At 35.1% G+C, this 20,592-nt stretch overlaps 1 protein-coding gene across 7 annotated transcripts in view; it reads left to right on the forward strand.

The window, feature by feature from the left end:
• Positions 1-20,592, forward strand: part of LRCH3 (leucine rich repeats and calponin homology domain containing 3) — a 123,125-nt gene that overhangs the window by 76,412 nt on the left and 26,121 nt on the right. For all 7 annotated transcript variants that reach the window (XM_054575165.1, XM_054575169.1, XM_054575163.1 and 4 more), the window contains exons 7-12: positions 5,091-5,184; positions 6,088-6,208; positions 8,687-8,832; positions 12,647-12,723; positions 16,802-16,850; positions 17,876-18,025. In XM_054575165.1, coding sequence (XP_054431140.1) covers positions 5,091-5,184; positions 6,088-6,208; positions 8,687-8,832; positions 12,647-12,723; positions 16,802-16,850; positions 17,876-18,025 — 637 coding nt within the window. The remainder of the gene's footprint in view (positions 1-5,090; positions 5,185-6,087; positions 6,209-8,686; positions 8,833-12,646; positions 12,724-16,801; positions 16,851-17,875; positions 18,026-20,592) is intronic.

Below are 20,592 nucleotides of genomic sequence, written 5' to 3' on the forward strand. Positions count from 1 at the left end.
AATATTAGTTGTCATAGTTACTAGCTCTATGCTGTAATCTAGAGCCAATTTAATCCTAAGTGTCCTGTCTTATTAAAGAGAATTTTTATTAGTTCTGTAGCTCTTCAGGTATTCGACACAAATTAGATGCTGTGGTACTTTCAGTCCTTAGATGTAACTTTCTGAGTACTTCTGTGTAGCATAAAAACAACACATAATCCTCCTTAAACAATTTTATGAAGGTCACAAACGTTTTACTCATTTCCAGATGTAAATGTTTCCAGCCCCTTTACCAATTGGCATTGCTGTGATAATATTTTCATTTTATACAATGGCAGACATATTTTTCAATAGTGAACTCTAGTGACCTATGCTTTTTTGTTAAGATGATTTTGAGCAAATTTATATTACAGACCAAATACATTTATTTATGAGGATATGGCAGTGAAAAAAAACTAAGGAAAGACTAAATTGTTGGTAAGAAAAGTTCTGACTCTGTAACCCCAGTAATGAAATTAATTCTGTACAACAAGCCTGGGCTAGTGAAAACAATAACCATCATATTTGTAGTCCTAGCATCTGGAACACTGCCTGGCATTGAGTAGATGTGTGGTGAATTAAACTCAAATGAAGCAGCTTTAGTGACTTGTTATAACAGGAAATGTTCTTTATTAAAAGTGCATTCTTCATAGATTGATAACTAACTTTTAATTAATGCTTTGGACTAGTCTGGGTTTTTGTAAGTCCTTAACTTCTGTTTTCTTATATTTTCTCAGTTATTCTTTATAGCAACTCTCCAAGATAAGGTGGTGGTGTTAACCTTTTTCTCTTTGTAACTTATGAGAAAACAGAAGTTATGATAAGTTGAACAAGTTAAAGTCATAGAGCTAGTAAATGGTGGTGCCAAGTTGTTAGTCCAGATCTGTTGAACTATTTTAAAAGCCATGTTTGAAACTCCTCACTGCACTATACTGATTTCACAGTTTATCTTCCTGTTACAGAGAAGTCACTGATGCATTTGAGTCTAGGTAGTTTATTAGGGAGCTTGGACTCTCTGATAGGACATGGCTGGAGCCTGGCTGGCAGAACTCTGTCTGGCGCCCTGAAGGCCATAATTATACATGGAGTGACCATCAGTCCTGCTTTGCTTGGGACTAAGGGGTTTGCTGGGATTTAGGACTTTTAGTGTTAAAACCAGGAAAATCCTGACCAAACCTGGAAAATTAGTAAACCTGTATATCTCACTTTAATCTTATTAGTTTAATCTCTGAGCCAGAGTGAATATGTAGAGAAGCTAAAGGTCACCAAATAAAAAAAGAAAATAGCTTAATGAAAAAAGAGTGTATTAATTTTTTTATGCTGCCCACTGAAAAGTAGCACAGTAAAGTTAGGCTTATTTTGATTGGCCACTTGATAGAAAATATATTACAGTACATAAACAGCGTCCTCTAAAGTTCTTAATATATTTACTTGAAAAAATTATGGTAGATCTTGAAATACACATATTTCTTTTGGTAGCTGCAGAAAAGAATTTTAAGTGTGATGTAAATATATATTTCATTTAAAAACTCTTAAAATTATGCACCTTGGCCTGACTTTACTGTGATAAAATACACATGGCAGCTGTCCTTAAGATCTAGACTCTAAAACAAGCATAAGAGCAGATGTGTCATGTCAGCATATTTAGTATATAGGATACAATATACAGGTATTGTCACATACAAAATCAGATCTTTTTTTAAACCCTGGTATTAACCTTTCCTGAATGCTCTTTTCTTTTCTTTCTTTCTTTCTTTCCTTTTTTTTTATTTTTTAGATTTTTATTTATTTTTAGAGGGAGGGAGAAAAAAGGGAGAGAAATATCGATGTGAGAGAGAAACATTGATCAGTTGCCTCTCCTACATGCCCCGACCAGGGACGGAACCGGCAACCTTTCCCTTTGCAGGATGACACACAACAAACTGAGCCACTCTGGTCAGGGCCAAAGTAAGATCTTCATCAACAAAATAATGGACAAGTTATAAGAACTGTCTTACATGCACATAGGGTTCTTGTTCTTTGTTTCTAGTTGACAAAAAGCTTTCACTTTATATGAAAAGCATGTGATTAGATTCAGTAACTTTATTTTACAAAGATTAAGTGACTTCTTTGAGCTGATAATTTCTAAGTAGTAAAATTTCCTTATCTGTGAAATGTAAGTGCATCACTCTTTCCCTGTACCTTAAGATCTAATTTGTTATAACAACCTGGCATAATAACATTTTTAAAGTTATGTACATGAACTATGTAAGAATATACAGAATACAAAATTCAATACCAGAAGAACACTTTTAAATTTGTACCATTTAAAGTTATTTTTCAACCTAGGCAGGCTTATTAAATAAACTGCTAATAGACCATTAAAAAATAGACTTCATTATGTTTTAGATTTCTAATTAAGCTAACTTCCAATAGTATGTTTAAGAACAAGCGAAAACTAAAGCTATAAAACTTTGTGACTTGGACTAGGCAATGATTTCTGAGGACACAAAGCAATAACCATTAAAACACAAGCCCTAGGTGGTGTGGCTCAGTGGACTGAGCACCAGCCTGTGACCGAAAGGGTCGCTGGTTCTATTCCCAGTCAGGGCACATCCCTGAGTTGCAGGCCAGGTCCCCAGTATGGGATGCTCAAGAGGCAACCACACATTGATGTTTCTCTCCCTCTCTTTGTCCCTCCCTTTCCCTCTTTAAAAAAATAAATAAATAAAATTTAAAAATTGGGGGGAAGACAGTAACCATAAAAAAACAAAATGATAGATTTTTATCAAATTCTTTAAATAAATAAATACAAATAAAAGCATCTATCATGAAAAAAAAAAAACTAAGAAAATTAACAGGTAGTTCTGACCAGTGTGACTCACAGTTCCTTGGCCATCATTTTACCAATAAAAGGTTTGCTAGTTCGATTCCCAGTCAGGACATATGCCTAGATATTTCTCTCTCTCTCCTTCTTCCCTTCCTCTCTCTCTAAAAGCAAACAAATAAAATATTCAAATGAAAAGAAAAAAGAAAATGAACAGGTAAACCACAGATTGGGAGAAAATATCTGCAAAATATATATGTGACAAGGACTTGTATCCAATCTGTCTTAAAGAATACCTGCAAATTAATGTTAAAAAGACAACTTAATTAAATAATGGATGAAAGACTTGAACAGATACTTCACAAAGAAAGATATATAAATGACCAATAAGCACACATGGAAATGCAAATTAAGTCACATCCACTAGAATGTCTAACATTAAGACTGACAATATAAAATGTTAGTAAGCTCATGGAGCAACCAGTGCTGTCCTACATGGCTTATAGAAAAGTCTGAATGGGATACCTGCTTTGGCAAAACTGACTTGGCAGATTTTTAAAAACAGGTCTATTGAGATAGAATTTTCAAATAATAAAATACCAATTTTAAGTGTGCAGTTCAATGAGCTTTAGTAAATGGATACATTCATAAAACTGTCAGCACAATCAAGATATATAATATTTCCATCACCTTCATGCCCATTTGTATAATAAGTTTTTTCCCCCTTCCCACAGCTCGAGGCAACTACTGATCTTTCTGTCAGTGTAGTTTCGCCTTTTCTAGAATGTCATATAAATGAAATAAAGCATTATGTAGTGTTTTGTGTCTGGCATCTTTTACTTAGCAAAAAAAAAATTTTTAAGATTATTGATACTGCATTTAAAAATGGTCAAAAGATTCAAACATTTTATGAAACTAGATAAGTGAATGACCGATAAGCACACAAGAAGATATTCAGTGTCACTAATCATGAGAAAAATACCAATTAAAACCATAGTGAGATAATACTTTGCCCGCATCAGAACAGCTAAAATTAAATACTGACAATACAAATGTTGGCAACTTGAACTCAAATACATCGTTGGTGAGAATACAAAATAATACAGCTACTGAAAACAGATTGGCAGGGTTTTTTTAAGTTAAACCTACACTTACCATATTAATATTCATTCGCTCCAAGGTATTAAAAAATCAAGGATTTCACTGACATGATGTTGAATTTTAAGAGTACATATGTCCATTTTTATGAGTTCTACGATAAGCAAACCTAATTGTGTTTACTTTTGTATTGCTGCCATAACCGACTACCAAAAACCAAGAGGTTTAAACAAGACAAATTTACTATCTTACAGTTCTGTAGGTCAGAAGTATAAATCTTGGTCTCATCAAGATGCTGGCAAAGCTGCGTTCTTTTCTGTAGGCCCTCGGCAGGGTGTATTTCCTTGCCTTTTTCAGCTTCTAGAGGCTGTTGCATTCCTGGCAGTTGGTCCCCTTCCTCCATTTTCGAGCCAGCAGCGCATCACAATGACCTCTTCTGCCTCCCTCGTTAACTCTTAAGGACCCTTGTGACTACAGTGAGCCCATTCAGAGAATTCAAGATAATCTATTTTAAGGTCACCTGACTAGCAACTTTATTTCTATCTGCAACCCTAATTCTCCTTTGCCTATAAATGTAGTGTAACATTTATAGGTTCTAGGGATAAGGTCTTGGGCATCTTTAGGGACCATTATTCTACCTGCCATACTAACATAAGGTGAAAAAAATCAGCCATGGAGGTTGCCTCTTCAGAGCACACAACGGCAGGGTGAGGAAAAATGACTGGGATGGGATGGATATGAGGGAATTTTCTGGCAAAGTAGAAAGATCCTGTATCATGATAGAGGTGTATGTTACTACAAAGATATCTTTGTCAAAGCACACAGCTAAGGTGAGTGCATTTTAATGTATGTAAGAGTACTGTTAAAAATAAAAACAAATGAGAGGGGCATTGGGAACGGGTAGAGGAATAGATGAAACAAGAATGGCAGAAGGTTATTTTTGAAGCTGGTAGTGAGTACATTGGAGTTCATTGTACTGTTCTGTTTACTTTGTTTTAATTTGGAACTTTTCATATTCAAAAATGAAAAGAATGCTTACTTAATTCTTAATAGTTAAGCCCCTATATGCCATGAAAGTGTTTATTTATAAAATTGAATCTGATTTATTTTAAATGTTAATTTTAATATATCAAACTTTGTAGTAATAACTAATGTATCTTGTTGGCAGCCACGAAGAACTATTCTCAGGTCGCCCCTATGGAGCTCTTGATTCAGGTTTCAATAGTGTTGACAGTGGTGATAAGAGATGGTCAGGGAATGAAGTAAGTGTTACTCTCTTCTGCACATTGTAACTCCTGATTAAGAGGAAATAAGATGATGAAAAGTTTCTTAATTGGTCTCAACTCACCATTCCATAAAATACAGAAAAGCCAAGATAATGGTAAAAATTCCATATAGTCACACCACCCAAAAATGGTATTATTTTTTCTACTGTCTTTTTACCATGTGTGTTTTACATGTTTATTACCTCATTGTCTTGTATAAATAGTTTTATATCCTAAAAATATAAGCGGGAACCGAGTCAGTAGCAACTAATGGGTAATGAGGTGGGAACATTAGTGAAAATTTCCACATGCTCAAGATAAACAACTTTCCTAGCTAATTGTATCATATTTCTCTTTTATTTAGTTATTATGTTTTCTCTTTTTGAAAATTATAAGATACAGTATTTTAGCTATAGATTGGGTTAAATGATCAAATAAACTTCTTTAAAGCAAGACCTATCATTCATAACACTTTCACTGAAAGTCCAAAGCAAATTAATTTCAGACAACCACCAATTTGTAATTTGGAATTGCTTCTGTATTTATGTGTGGGTTGGTGTGTTCATAATTGTGGCTGTATCCGTGTAGGTACATATATGTAGGTACTTTCAGTTCATGTACATATGTATTCATATTTATAGAGTCATATATGATTTCTTTTTCTAAAATCATGATCAAGCACACGTAAAATTTATCATTTTAACTATTTTTAAGTGTCCATTTAGTGGCATCAGTTACATTCACATTGTTAAGAAATTGTCACCACTCTGCATATCCAGAACTTTTCTGCTATTTCTTAAGTATCAATTTTAATGAGTTTATATTACATCCATGCTTTTAAATACTTTGTTGTCTAAAATTTAGGATGATGTTTCTTAATGTTTCTCATATTTTTTTAAGCCTACAGATGAATTTTCAGACTTACCTCTTCGAGTAGCAGAAATTACTAAAGAACAAAGGCTACGAAGAGAAAACCAGTACCAAGAGAATCGCAGCAGTTTAGTAGTAACAAATGGTGGAGGTAAACATAGTTCCTGATTGACATCTGAAGTCCATATAATAACTCTAATTTTTTTTAAGTTTTTCTTTAACCCTCACCCAAGGATATGTTTGTTATTGATTTGAGAGAGAGAGAGAGGGAGACGGGGGGAGAGAGAGAGAAGGAAACGGTGATTTGAGAGAAAAACATCCATTGGTTGCCTCCTGTACGCATCCCCACTGGGAACCTAACCCACAACCTTTCTGGCGTACCGGACGGACGATGTTCCAACTGCTGGAGCCACCCGGCCAGGGCCCCTCTAACTCATTTAAGTGGTCTTTTCCACGCCAGGTCCTTCGGTTTGTATATCTGTAGTTTCTTCAGCTCTTGAAGACTTTTCTCTTCTCATATGATTGGGAAAAATTGCTTTCTATTGGGATTAAACTTTGATTTCTCTAAATTTTCAGGCTCTCAGTTAAAATACAGTGTTCCTCTCATTTTTATTTTGGGAGGAAACTCTATTAAAGACAGTTTTCCTGAAGATCTTCATTAATCTTGATTTAACCAGGATCTTCTTTTGAAGTACTAGTCTCTTTTTAAAAGACTTTTTATGTATGTGGTCATTATTTGACCTCTTAGGAATTCAGCGCTATTTTTAATTTCCTTTTCTTCTGGAATTGTGCTTTTCCAGAGCATCTGAATCTGAGTTTTCCTTATTCTGATATGTTAAAATTTGTGATTTAAATTTTTTAAATTTTATCATTCTTTTTATAGTCCATTAACAGACAACTGTTTTTGCTTCATTATGCTTCTGAGACAGACTCTTGATTTTAGTTCTATTTAATATTGCTTTAATTTGAATTACAAAATCCTAATTATTAAATTTTGAAGGTTAGGTGTAAGGGAGAAATGACAGATTTTTCCAGAAATCCGTTATATTATCTGAGAAGAGCTTTCATTTTTTAATCATGATTTCAACTAAGTGGTTTGCTGTCTTTTTTTTTTTACCATACTATATTCTGTTTTTACTCCTGTCACTTATTTCATTCATATTTCAACAGTTTTCTTTTTAATTCTGCTTGTATATGAGATATCTTTCTCATTGGTTCATTTCTGATATAAATTACTGTCTATATCTGCGCTGTCCAATATGGTAGACACTAGCCACATGTAGTTATTGAGCTCTTGAAGTGTGGCTTTTCTGAATGGAGATGTACTATAAATATAAAACATCAGATTTAGAAGATTTTGCATGAAAAAAGAATGTAAAATATTAGTAATATTTTATACTGATTATATGTAGTAAAAATAATATTTTCTGTATATTGGACAAAATAAAATTTAAAATTAGTCACCTATTCTTTTGACTTTTTAAAATCATGGCTATTAGATAATCTAAAATTACATGTGTGGTTCGCTTTTGTGGCCTCCACTCTATTTCTCTTGAAATGAAAACATGATATTGCTTTCTTTGGAATTAGTCATAACAAAATGAATTATTTATTTAGTCACACAAGTTTTAGCACATTGGGAAAAAAATGTGTCTCTGTACCTGGTTTCTAATGTGAGTGTACCTGTTACTATAACTCTGGTAACTCGAAATTTATTTTTATGTTAACTGCAGTTATGGAATTCTCCAAATTCACTATTCTCAGACACTGTAACTTTTAGGCATTCTGTAGACCATCGTACAATAATAGCTGGACTTTAATACATCTCTGGAGAAACTATCGAGAAACCAGCAAGTTTTTTTTTTCTAGTGTGCTGTTTTAACAGGCTTTTAAAAATGGTTACTTTCTAAACTTACAAGTAATGGGGCACTCCCACACTTATTAGAAATAATGATGTGTTTAAATCTTATTTATATTCTTCTCCTCATCTCTAAACATTTTGAGAAGGAAAAATTCCCCAAATGAGATTCTTCTATCCATAAACTGCAACAAAATATCTATAGTGTTGACCTCTAGAAAATCATTTTTAAAATAGAAAACCTTTGTCCTAGTTATGGACACGAGTTACAGGAAGGGGAACAGTAGTCAGTATCTATTTCTTTATCCTTAAGTTTACTTTCCTCCCACCCTTTCTCTTTTCTTTTGAGTTGATTGTGTAAGGTTTTCTGCCTCCCACCTCTTCAAAGAGAGAGATGATTACACCCCAAATCTAAAACATGGGAAAGAACCAAAAAGGTGTACCTTTCGATGTTTAAAATTATTCTCCCTTTGTTTGTGTCACAAACTCAGGTAGTCTTATTTAAAACAGTAAAGAGCTATCCTAAGAAAAAAGAAATATTAGAGGTCTATATTATAGTAATTACCATTTAGTGAATTAGGGCTAAGATTTTTCTGGAGCCCATTTTTGTGAGTGGTAACGGACTAAATAATAAAGGTGTTACATAATTTAAACTCATTTCTTCCACTTTCAGAATAGAAAATGTTAGGGAAAAGAAAAAAATGCAATTTAATGTCTTTTCTCAGTGCTCTAATTTGGATTTTTTCCCTCCGATGTGTTTGGTGTGGACAGCGGAACATGATCTGGATCAGATTGACTACATTGACTATGCTGCAGAGGACGAAGAGGACGAGGCGAGACAGCCCAAGGGCCTGCACTCAGACAGCCTCAGTTCACAGTTCATGGCATATATTGAACAACGGCGGATCTCTCATGAGGTAGTACACACATTTAAGCCTAACAATGTTGCTATCCCCTAGTGGAAATAATTTGTCGTGGTATAAATTTCTGTCATAACCGTGATTTGTTGATTTAGGCTTAATTATTTGTTTTATTATGTTCAGTTCCAATTTCATTACCAATTTTTTCAGATTGATTTTTTTCAAAAATCAGACAGTAGTCTCAAATAGGGTTCAGGTTTATTTTTCAAACAAAAAGACAGATTTTAGACTTTTGAAAAAGGAATTAAAGGTGTCCTAATAATATCCTGTGCCTTCAAAGAAAATGCGGAGGAATATGATGCTTTTCATTGTTCTTACTTTTTTTAATAATAGTTCGTATTATTATATTTTTTATATTACCATTTATCCCCCTTTCACACCCATCCACCCACCCACCTCCCCCTGCAATCACCACATTGTTGGCTATGAGTCCTTTTCCTTTTTTGTTCTGTCCCTTCACCCCCCCAACCCTGCCTCCAGCTGAGACCCTGATCTCTATCAGTGTTGTCTGTATTTTGCTTGTTAGTTCAGTTAGATTCCACATGTGAGTGAAATCATACAGTATTTGTCTTTCTCTGACTGGCTTACTTCACTTAGCATAATGTTCTCCAGGTCGATCTGCTGTCAAAAAGGGTAAAATTTTTCTTCTTTTTTACGGCCAAGTAGGATTCCATTGTGTAAATGTTCCATAGTTGTTTTCTCCTCTTGTCTACTGATGGACACTTGGGCTGCTTCCAAACCTTGTCAATTGTAAATAATGCTGCAATGAACATAGGCGTGCTTGTATTCTTTCAAATTAGTGTTTCAGGTTTCTTTAGATAAATTTCCAGAAGTGGAATCGCTGGGTCAAAAGGCAGATCCGTTTTTAATTTTTTGAGGTATCTTCATGCTGCCTTCCGCAGTGGCTGCCCCGGTCTGCATTCCCACCAACAGCGTCGATGGTGTACCCCTTTCCTCCACATTCTCACCATCACTTGTTTGTTGATTTATTGCTGATGACCATTCTGACAAGTGTATTGTTACTAACTGATAAATCATATTTTGATCAGTAATTAAGAATTATACCAAACTGGTGACGTTTGGAGCAACATACAAACTTAACCATAGAATTTTTTTTGTCAGTCTACCCTCCCCGCAAGCCTTATTACTTAGAATTGGATTTTTGGAAGCTGGGGACATTAGTTGTATACTTGGGAACAGGTAGTTTTCTTTCCCTAAAGGGAGAGTCTGAACATCAAAGAGTGAAAAGAATGCTTCTGGACTGTTTGTCTTGTGTTTCATTTTAACATCAGTTTTGAGTCAAGGTGCTTCTTGGTACTGGGTCAGTTATCTTGCTAACTTGCCTGTTTCTCACACTTTGTTCTGGATGATTATAGCCATTATTCTATTGTCTTTAAAGGTGCTAATGGAGATCTAGGTCATAAAACCTTTCCATTTTCTGAATATTTTATACAGTACACACCTTTGTAGACCAGACGGCAGTGGGTCCTCCTGACCTTCTACAATAGTGAGACTGAAAGTCAATCCGCAAGTGAGAAAAGGGAGGAATCGTTAAATGTGGCATTTCACTGGGACAGGAATAGCCAAACCCATAAAATTTTCATAATGAGCTTAATTATTTTGGAGCTTTTATGCTCAGTCACAGAGAATATAAATTGCTTGCCATTAAAATTCTTGGGTGCCTCTTATAGTGGAGCACTGAGTTGCCTTATGAAACAAATGAGCATTCAGTCCACTGCAGACTCTCTGCCAGTTCCCCAAGGGCCTCACGTAGAAATAGCATTCTTCAATATATCTAGTCAGCATAATAAAATGGCTCCATTTCAGTATGTGTTGTTAATGTCTGTAGTTGGTCCCAGGCCGTGAGCAGCAGTTACTGAGAAACAGTTGGGCCTTTTTTGAGAATCATGAAATAGAGAATAATCACTTCAGATGGGACATGTTATGGAGTGATGTTATCATTCTTTTTAAAAATCTTTTGGGTTTTCTGTCTAAAGGCTTTTGAACAGTGTTTTCTTATTGGTGTTCAGAAGACACTCTTATATTTAAAGTTGGATAAAGTTATATAAACCAAAGTCCTGCAACCCAAAGATAGCAGTATGTACGAGGTGATTAATGAAACCACTGTGGTTTAGGCTATACACATTCCAGGAAGAGCAGCTAGTTCACAATAAAGTTAAAATTAACAACGCACACTATAATCTTAAAGGAAATCCTTTTCTTGTCTTTCTTTGATCATTCTATGGTTAATTAGGCTGTACAAATGAGGTATTTCTACTAAAAGTCGTAATGCCTGTTACTCTGCTGGTGGAAAATTGTAGTAACATTTCTTTAATCCATTATATTGGCTAGTTTGTAATGATAAGTTTTTAATTCCCACTACCTATTATGAATGGTAGTCTTTATGTTATAAGGCTCTTTATGACTTCTGTGTGATAAGGCTTTCTAAAATTTGGCATCTATAAAAAGTAAGATGAAGCAGTATTATTTTAGGTGGTTTAATACTCCGTGAAGAACTATTTTTGTGTTCTTGAATACTATCTGAAAATGGATTGTTAAAAAACTAATCCATTTGAGATTTTAAATATTCAGCTATTGTTTAATTTTATTATAATACCTCTCACATACATAGAAGTATTATTATACAATAGGGTATGACTTACATTTATAAAATATGACATTTTTTAAAAATTGTAAACCAATGTCACGTTCATTTTGTTATGAAAATTTCATCTACCTCTTGGCAATAATTTCAGATACTTGTAGTGTAAAACAGGGTGATAAGTCACTGGTGGTTACATACCAGAAGAGATTTTTATTTTTTAAAAAGCCATGTTGACAAATTAGAATAATTCTTTTCCCATCAGGATTCTAAAATTGTAACTCATTTTATATGATCCTCATACCCAAACAGATTTAACCCTTTGGAATAAGTCACCAAAGATTTTCTAGTTATATGTAACGTGCCTGTTTTTTGGAGCTAGACCATAACTAGTTTTACATTTGATTTTTAGATATACTTTTTAGATAAGTTGTTTTCTTTTTATTCAGGAATACCTATTTTGATGATTATTTTTAGTGTTGAAACAAGATTGTATTGTTTCTATAAATTTTCACTTAGCAAAATACATGCTGTAATAACCTTCAAGCTTCTTTGATTTATAATTTTATTTGTCAGTATGTGGTCCATATCACTTCAGTTTAATTTTCCTCAATAATGTTTTTTTAAATGACCTTTAGTTTATAAATAAATTAAATTGCCAATATTTCACTTTAATTAATATTTTACCATGAAAAGAAATTACTTTTTTCTTTATCTTGATATTCCACCAACATCCCCAGGACTGTATGTATGACTAAAGTAACAGTTTGTGATGATGAAGAAGAAATGTGATCTGCCCAGTGAGTTCCTTTTTCCCAGTAGGGTAGGTCGGAATTTCTCTTCTAGACAGAAGTTTGTGCTAGGTGACCGCTAAGATCCTTTTCAGCTCTAACATCTTATCATGCATTCATACTGTATGTCCACTATAACTTATATAATGTGGTGAGAAGGGAATCTACTTTTTTGAAAATAAAATAAACATTTTTGTATTATGAGTAGTTTTGTGTTTACCAAAGGAGGACTAAGATAGGCTTATCATGCTCTAAACATAAAAATTCACATTTGAAGATTCTGTTTATAATATTTTTAGTGTAATATATGTGTCCCTAAATGCCAAGTTGAATGTGAATTGTGTAATCACAGTATTCTGGGTACATATGTTAAGTTGATTTATTTCTGGTTTGTTTTTGTTTTGTTTTTTTGGTGTAGGGATCACCAGTAAAGCCAGTACCCATGAGGGAGTTTCAAAAAACAGAAGACATGAGAAGATATTCACATCAAAACAGGTGTGAAAAACCAATTCCATTCCTTTGTTCCTGTCTTAAAACTCAATAAAAGGTGTGAAATGATTTTGGTTTTGTAAAGATCCAGGTATAATGAAGACCTTACATCCTGTGTGTTTTAGATACCATGTATTTAGAGCTGAGTGATAATGTGCCTTTGGGCTCATGTAATAAATAACAAAAACAAGTAAAATTGATTTATTGATTCTAAATTCAGATCATTTAAAGCATTATCTAAAGAATTATTTGATTTGAAAATACGGGGGGGGAAGGCAGAGACAAATGTATTTAAAAAAGTAAATAAATTAATTTAAAAAAAAAAAGAAAAAAAAAAGAAAATACTTCACCATGAGATTTTATGGTGATATGTCTGGATTTATGCACAAAGACAGCTAAATGAAATTCCCAGCCTTTGCCTTTTTCTCCTGTCTGTTTTTATGAACTCTTTTAAGCAGTAGACTTGACATGCCTATTCTTAAACAATGGTCAATTTCCTATGTGGAAGTGTGATACATAGTCCTTTACTTACACTTGACAGGATATTATGGTTGTTGAGGGCACTGAGACATAGCTGGATGAGGAAAATGGAGAGAATAATTAAAGAAATCAATAACTTGGCCTTTTATAGTTGTATCAGTCAGTTTATAGCAATTTAGTTAAGTTGTATATCTTTGTTTATCTCAAAGTGGCTTTTTAGTTGCCACGTCTGCTTATACTGAGGATGTGGTCTTCTGAGAATCCAGTTTCATGCAGGGATTTCCTGTTACATATTCCCACTTTGGATGGACTTACACTCTATCGCCCATCCCTCTTGGTTCCTACATTCATCCTAAGTAAAGCTCAAGATCTCTCGAATTTAGTAGAAACCCTCAAGGTGAAAGCCAGCTTCTTTTGCTCGGTTGCCTTATGTATTAATTTTCTAATGCTTATGTAATAAATTATCACAAAGCTAGCGGCTTAAAACACCCCTATTTATTTTGTCACAATTCTGCTGGATTTTCTTGGTTCTCTGCCCAATGTCAAGGTGTTGGCTGGCCTGGATTCTTATCTAGAGACCCTGGGGGAGAATCTACTTCCAGGCTTATACAGGTTGTTGGCAGAATTCAGTTCCCTGCCATTACAGACTGAAGTCCCCAAATACCTTGTTGGCTATCAGCTGGGAGTTATTTTCAGCTTCTAGAGTCTACCCACATTCATTGGTTCATGGCTCCTTCTATGTTAACCCAGCAGTGGTGGGCCAGATCCTTCTCACATTTTGATTCTGTCTGGTTTCCCTTTCCACTGCATCTCTCAAACTCTCTTGCCTTCCTCTTCTTCTAAGGGCCCATGAGATTATATTAGGCCCACCCTGGTAATCTTCCCATTTTAAGGTCAGCTGATGAGTGACCTTAATTTCATCTGCAAAGTCATTTTGACACATAATATATTCATTGGAATAACACCGGTGAGGAGATCATAGGGGCCAAAAATCTGCCTATCAAACCTTCCAGCATTCCTATTTTTACTTCTTTTTAGAGTCTGTGGGTTCTTTATTTTTAATGGCACTTCAGCAGGATTTTAAAAATTATTTTATTCAACATTTTAGTTGTTTCCATTGAAAGAGTCATGCAGAGTATGTCATCTGCCAAACAGTGCTAGAAACCGAAGCCATGATGATAGTCGTCCCTCATTGTCCATAGGGTATTGGCTCCAGGACCACTTTGGATTCCACAATGTGCAAGTCTTGGTTGGCTCTCCGTATCTCCAGGTTCTGCATTGGGGGTTCAGCCAACCATAGATTGAAAATGTTGGTTGAATTCTGATGCAGAACCCACAGATTCAAAGGTCTGACTGTACTTTTAATTGGCTGTTTCAAATGACTAGACCAATACAGTCTTTGGATAGGAGCTCAATACTCTATCCCAATAACCAGTTAAGCTCTCAGATCAATGCAGTTGACCCTTGAAAAACATGGGTTTGAACTGAACACGTCCACTTATATATGGATTTGTTTTTCAATAAATACTTGTTCTGTTGTTGTTTTTTTAAGATTTTATTTTATTTTTAGACAGAAGGGAAGGGAAGGAGAAAAAGAGGGAAAGTAACATCAGTATGTGGTTGCCTCTCATGTACCCACTACTGGGGACCTGGCCTGCAACCCAGGCATTTGCCCTGACGGGGAATTGAACGGGTGACCCTTTAGTTCGCAGGCCGGCGCTCAGTGTGCTGAGCTACACTAGCCAGGGCTCTTGTTCTGTTTTGGTTTGCTCTTGGGAGTTCACGGTTGTGAAAGGCCAACTTCATACACTGATCTATGCCACTTTTTGTAAGTGACATGAGCATCTGTGGATATTAGTATCAGCTGGGGAGAGGTGGGGCTGGAACCAATTTCCCATAGATACCAAGGGATAACTAAGTTTTGGGGGTGTCAAAAGTTGTAGGTGGATTTTTGACTGCAAGGAAGAGGTGGTTGGTACTCCTAACCCTGCACATTGTTCAAGTGTCAACTCTCCTTCATTTGTTTAGTTATGTATTTGCTCAGTATCTATGTGCCACTCTGTGTGCCAAGTACTTTTCTAGGTATTGGGAAACAGCTGTTAACTTTAGTCAAAGTTCCCATCCTCCTAGAGCTTATATTCAAATGGAATTATATTAATTAGAACCTAGAAAAATAAAATTACCTCAAAATGACTGGCAGCTCTCAGGCTACCAAAACCTGTCTTAACCAAAAAAATTCTTATCAGTCCTCCAGTTACAAAGACTCAAAGGAATTGACGCAGTTTAACAAACTGCTACTTACCCATTAGTCAGTTGCTAAAAAGAAAGTTGCTTACTTTTTCATCTTAATTCTCCGTCCCTCCCCTCACCCACCACGTACATTGCTTCCTACCTTCCCCTTCCTTACACACATAGATACCACCTGCCTAGAGGATAGTAAAGGTAAGGGGATAAATTATGATAAATTGGTAAGTACTTTGTAGTTATTTGGCAAGATGGATTAAATAAGGATAAGTTAAAACTAACATCTGAAAGGCATTTTATTTCAGGAGAGATGATAACATCAAGCTAGGTCTTGTCCAGTTTATTAATTTCTGTTAGAAGCAGTACAGAATTAAAAAATATTTGGCTGGCCCTGGCAGGTGTGACTGAGTGGATTGAGTGCCAGCCTGCGAACGAAGAGGTCGCCAGTTCAATTCCCTGTCAAGGCACATGCCTGGGTTGAGGACCAGTCCCCCAGCTGGGGGCGCACAAGAGGCAACCGCACATTGATGTTTCTCTCTCTTTCTCCCTCCCTTCCCCTCTCTCTAAAAATTAATAAATAAAATATTTAAAAATATATCTTTTAAAAAATCATTTGGCTGATAATCATAGTTTAAATTTTTAGGTCCTAAATGTCAAAAAGTCACTGTTGCAACATTGTTAGTTTTAAAGACACAGATGAGTAACAGAAACTTGCAACACTAAACCCAGTTCAGGAAAAAGATAAATACCAAACTACAAGAATTAACACTGATAAAACTGAGAGACAAGTTTTACTATTTTCTTAAGCATCAATCAGGTTTCATCTTTTCCTTAAGAATAAAAACTAATAGAACCTTTACTTTTGTTATTAAAATTTCTTCATCAGTTGAAAATGGGAGTAGGAGTGCTTTACAAGTACGATTACCAGGTTCTGTAGTAGTCCAGATTTCTGTTGATAAATGACTCTGTATATAAAACAACCTTCAGTTATGTGTATCTTGTTTCAGTCATGGTAATAAAGAAGATAATAGTAATTCGTGCTATAAAGAAATGATACTGTTTGAAAAGTGATCTCAAATAACTATTGTCAGCACTGACTGATTACAGACCATTGTTAGCTGTCTGTAGCTTGGTCAGTGATACAATCACGTGAAACATGAGTTGAAGACATCAGGTATTTCTGTAACTTAATTTAATGACTTGGGCTCAAGTTTACAGAAAATTCGTTTAGTCTTTCAGTGCTAACTAGACAGCTTGCCTATTGATTAATAGAGAGCTACATTAACAATGAAGTTTCACTTGTCTTTTACATATCTGTTTCTCTTATCAAAGAGTTTTTTCTTTTTCTTTTTTGGGTCAGGGTTCCAGTTGAGCCATCTCTCGTGTCACTATCACCAAGTCACAATCAGGTAAAAATTACTTTCTGTTTTGGTTTTGAGCTTGCTTTCTTTTTTTTTTTAACTTTTATTAGTATTTATTTTATGCTGAATTGACTCCTGGGCCATAAGCTTTTATTTCTTCAGTTTCTTCCGGGATATCTTTTTCTTCTGTTCAACTTCCTCTTCTGGTTTAGGAACAATCTGTTCTTTTTCAAGAAAGATCACCTCAGTGTGGCAGGGAGAGCTCACATGGGGGTTAATCTGCCTTTGAGCTCTATAAGTTCTGCATGGGGTCTTGGGAGCTTTGTTCACCTGGATATGCTCAATAACTAGAGAAACTACATCTAAGCCCTTAAGTTCAGCATTAGTCTCTGCATTTTTAAGCATGTGTAGCAAAAACTCAGCACTCTTTTTGGGCCACTGATCCTATGTCCATCCCCATGTTTGGCCTTGAGCACACCTACCAACTCCACCATTCCAGTGATGGAATGACACTCACTGCTTCTTTAAAGAGACATCTTTCAGATACTCGGTGGCTTTTTGAATATGCATACCCTTGATGACCTGGGAGGTTTTGCAAGTGTTCTTAAAGCAAACACAAGGATTTGAACCTCTTGATTTGTGTGATTTCGTGGGGGGTTTTTGGGTCAACTGAATAGTGAACCATTTTCAGAGGTCACCTCTGGTCGCTTTTGGAAAGAGCAGATTTGATCTTTTTTTAACAAAGATTTTTTTTTCTTTTATAATACTTAAATTCATGGTCAGATATCTGTAAACTTCACTACCTTTCTTCTCAGTCATATAGTTATATAACATTTTCCCCTGATACTTGCTAACAGTGTTTTTAGGTACCAGACAGAAAATAAGTCTTTACCCACATGATGGTTTTATAGTACATATAAGAACACAGTGCAAAAATGAGAAAACATTCACAGTAAACACATTAAAGGAAATGCTAGGTGACTACAAAATAAAAGTTGGGCCAGTAGTAGTTCCCAAAATTGTTGAGTTGATGTTTATCCTTACTTGCATATGCAAACTGACTTTGGTTTCAGGCATCACATACAGACTTAGAACTTCATCGGAGAAGAGAACAATTAGTGGAGCACACTCGGAGAGAGGCGCAGCTTGCTGCCATACAGTATGAGGAGGAGAAAATACGGACCAAGCAGATTCAGAGAGATGCTGTCCTGGACTTTGTCAAAGTGAGTCCTTTGAATTCATTTAATGATATTCCTAAAGTTTTGTAGAAGTGCTCATTTTTTTTACTGAGGCTGTCATTATTTATTGTCTTAATCAAAATATCAATTTTTTTCCTCATATAAGGAATCTTGAGTAAATAGTCTAACTGCCTCCTACTTATGATTATATTAATTGTCCTCATGTAGATAGGCCTGAGGACAGTTAGAAGTGATGCTCTTGCTCTTAAGCCAATAGTCTCTTCCTCTTACTTAGCAATCACTTTACTGTCTAGCTGCCATTTTCTCAGTCTTGAGTGCATTAGTAGAGATCAATAATATTATAAAAATGGAAGTGCCATGCCAATGTAAACCATTGTTAGCTAACCTATCTCTGACTTCCTCACTGCCAAATACCAGAAACTTGGGAGACTCCTGGGCCTTTAGAGTCATCTGTGATTCTTTCCTTTCTATTCTCTCCATACCTACTCAACTATCAACTCTCGTTAATACTTTTTCCTTTTTCTTTTCTTTTTTAACATTTACCTTTATAGATGCTTCTAAATCTGGTTTGGTTTTTTTGTTTGTTTGGTTTTTTGGGTTTTTTTTTGGGTTTTTTTTTTGCCTGCATTGTTTGTCTCTATGTTCTGAAATCATCTTGAATTTTTCCTTCATAATTAAATAATTATTTTTGTTTGTTTAATATCTGTCTCTCTCATTTATCTGTAAACTTCATAAAGACAGTGACCGTGTCTCTTATTTATTCATTGCTATATCCCTAGATCTTAGCAGGTCTTAGCTTATAGTAAAGCTCAATAAATGTTTGTTAAATGAATGAATCATTCATGTCCTCCAAACACTTTCTCTCCTGTGGTTTTTTTAACTCTAACCAAAGACCATCTTCTTTGAGTACCAAACACATGATAAATTATTATTTTTTCCAAGTTTATCAGAGAGGATGATAATTTGCCTAAGGTTAAATACTTAGCCAGTATGTGGCAGAACAAGGATTCTAATCAAGGCAGGCTGAACAGAAAATGTAAATAAGGTTGATGGAAAAGAAATAGTTTATTAAAAAAAAAAAAAAAAAAAAAACAAGACCAGCTGGCTTCAAACCCTGCATTATGACTGCAGTGCTATATATACTGATTGTCAGTAAATAATAATGGCTAACTCATACTATGTCCTAAGTGCTGTTCTATGCATTTTATATAAATTAACTCGTTTAGCTTGCCTTCTGGAGAAATCATAGCTAGTAAGACATAGTCTCATTGTAGACAGTCTTGACTGAATGTCAAATTAGAGTTTAATCGTGTTCCGTTAGGTGGAAAAAATAATTGTAAGTTCTTAAGCAGCCAAAAAAAAAAGGAAAAAAAACCCACAGAGGAAAGATACTTCTGAAAAACTAATCTGTTGGTTTTGAATAATGTTAGAAAGAGACTAAGACAGGAAGAAGTTGAAATGGAGAATAATTGTAATAATAAGACTAGGGTGCTAATTAAAGTCATAAAACTAGACAATTTCTAAGGTCCCTAAGGAGTGGTGAGAGCTTAAAATCAGAAATATTTAAATTTGAATCCAGTTCTGCTTCTCGTATGTGCTTGACTTTTGTAAAGTTACTGAACCATTCTGCACCTTTAGTGACTATTTCAGAATTATTATGATACATCTAATACTTTTACCAGTATGGTGAGTGCTATACACACCCTACCACAACAATAGATTTTAAGAATTATTGGAGAGATTTCAAGAGAAACATCCTCATGTCTTATGTATAGAGGTGCAGTGAATGTTGACCGACTCATTGAAGATGATGGGGGCAGGGTGTGGAGTCCCAAAGGAAGGGAGAAGGAAACATGAATGGGAGAGAAAAGCAGCAACTGGTTGCCTCCCATGTGTCCAGACAGGGACCAAACCCTCAACCTTTGGGTTATGGGACAGGGCTCCAACTAACTGGGCTGCACCAGCCAGGGCAAGATTTTGAGGCTAAAACATTGATTTTAATAAGAGTCTAGCATTCTGGAAAGAATGTAGGATTTGGAGTTGGAAGACATAGGTGCAAATCCCAGTTATGCTATGTACCAACTTTGCAACCTTGCATATGTCACATAACCTCTCCTGTCCTTAATTTTCTCATCTTTAAATGATTATGATGTTTGTTTGTCTCAGGGTAAGAGAAGGAATCACTTGAGATACTGTATGTGAGAACACACTGTAAAGCACTGACTGTACAGATATTATAATACTGTTTTTTAACATAATAACAGAAATTAACAAGTTGGGGGGAAAGAGCCAACTGGTTTGGAAAATTGTAAGTTTGTTTTTGGATGTGTTGAACACGAGGTGAGAGTAGAGTTTCCAAGTAGAGTGTTTCCACAGGCATTTGAAATACAAATGTGAAATTTGGCCGAAAGGTGAGAGCTAAAGCTCTTAGCATTAGAGTGATATTTGAAGCCATTAGAGAAAGAACAATTTCATTAGGAGAATATAGTGAGAGTTCACTACTTTGTGAATGTGTTTGTATGCATGTATATATAAAAAATACTTTTTTAAATGTCTATTTATAGATGCTTGTAGACATGAAAATACTGTTT

The sequence above is a fragment of the Pteronotus mesoamericanus genome, unplaced genomic scaffold, assembly GCF_021234165.1.
Source record: "Pteronotus mesoamericanus isolate MK-2021 breed Mesoamerican mustached bat unplaced genomic scaffold, CSHL_Meso_final contig_27, whole genome shotgun sequence".
In the NCBI taxonomy this organism is placed as follows: Eukaryota; Metazoa; Chordata; class Mammalia; order Chiroptera; family Mormoopidae; genus Pteronotus; species Pteronotus mesoamericanus.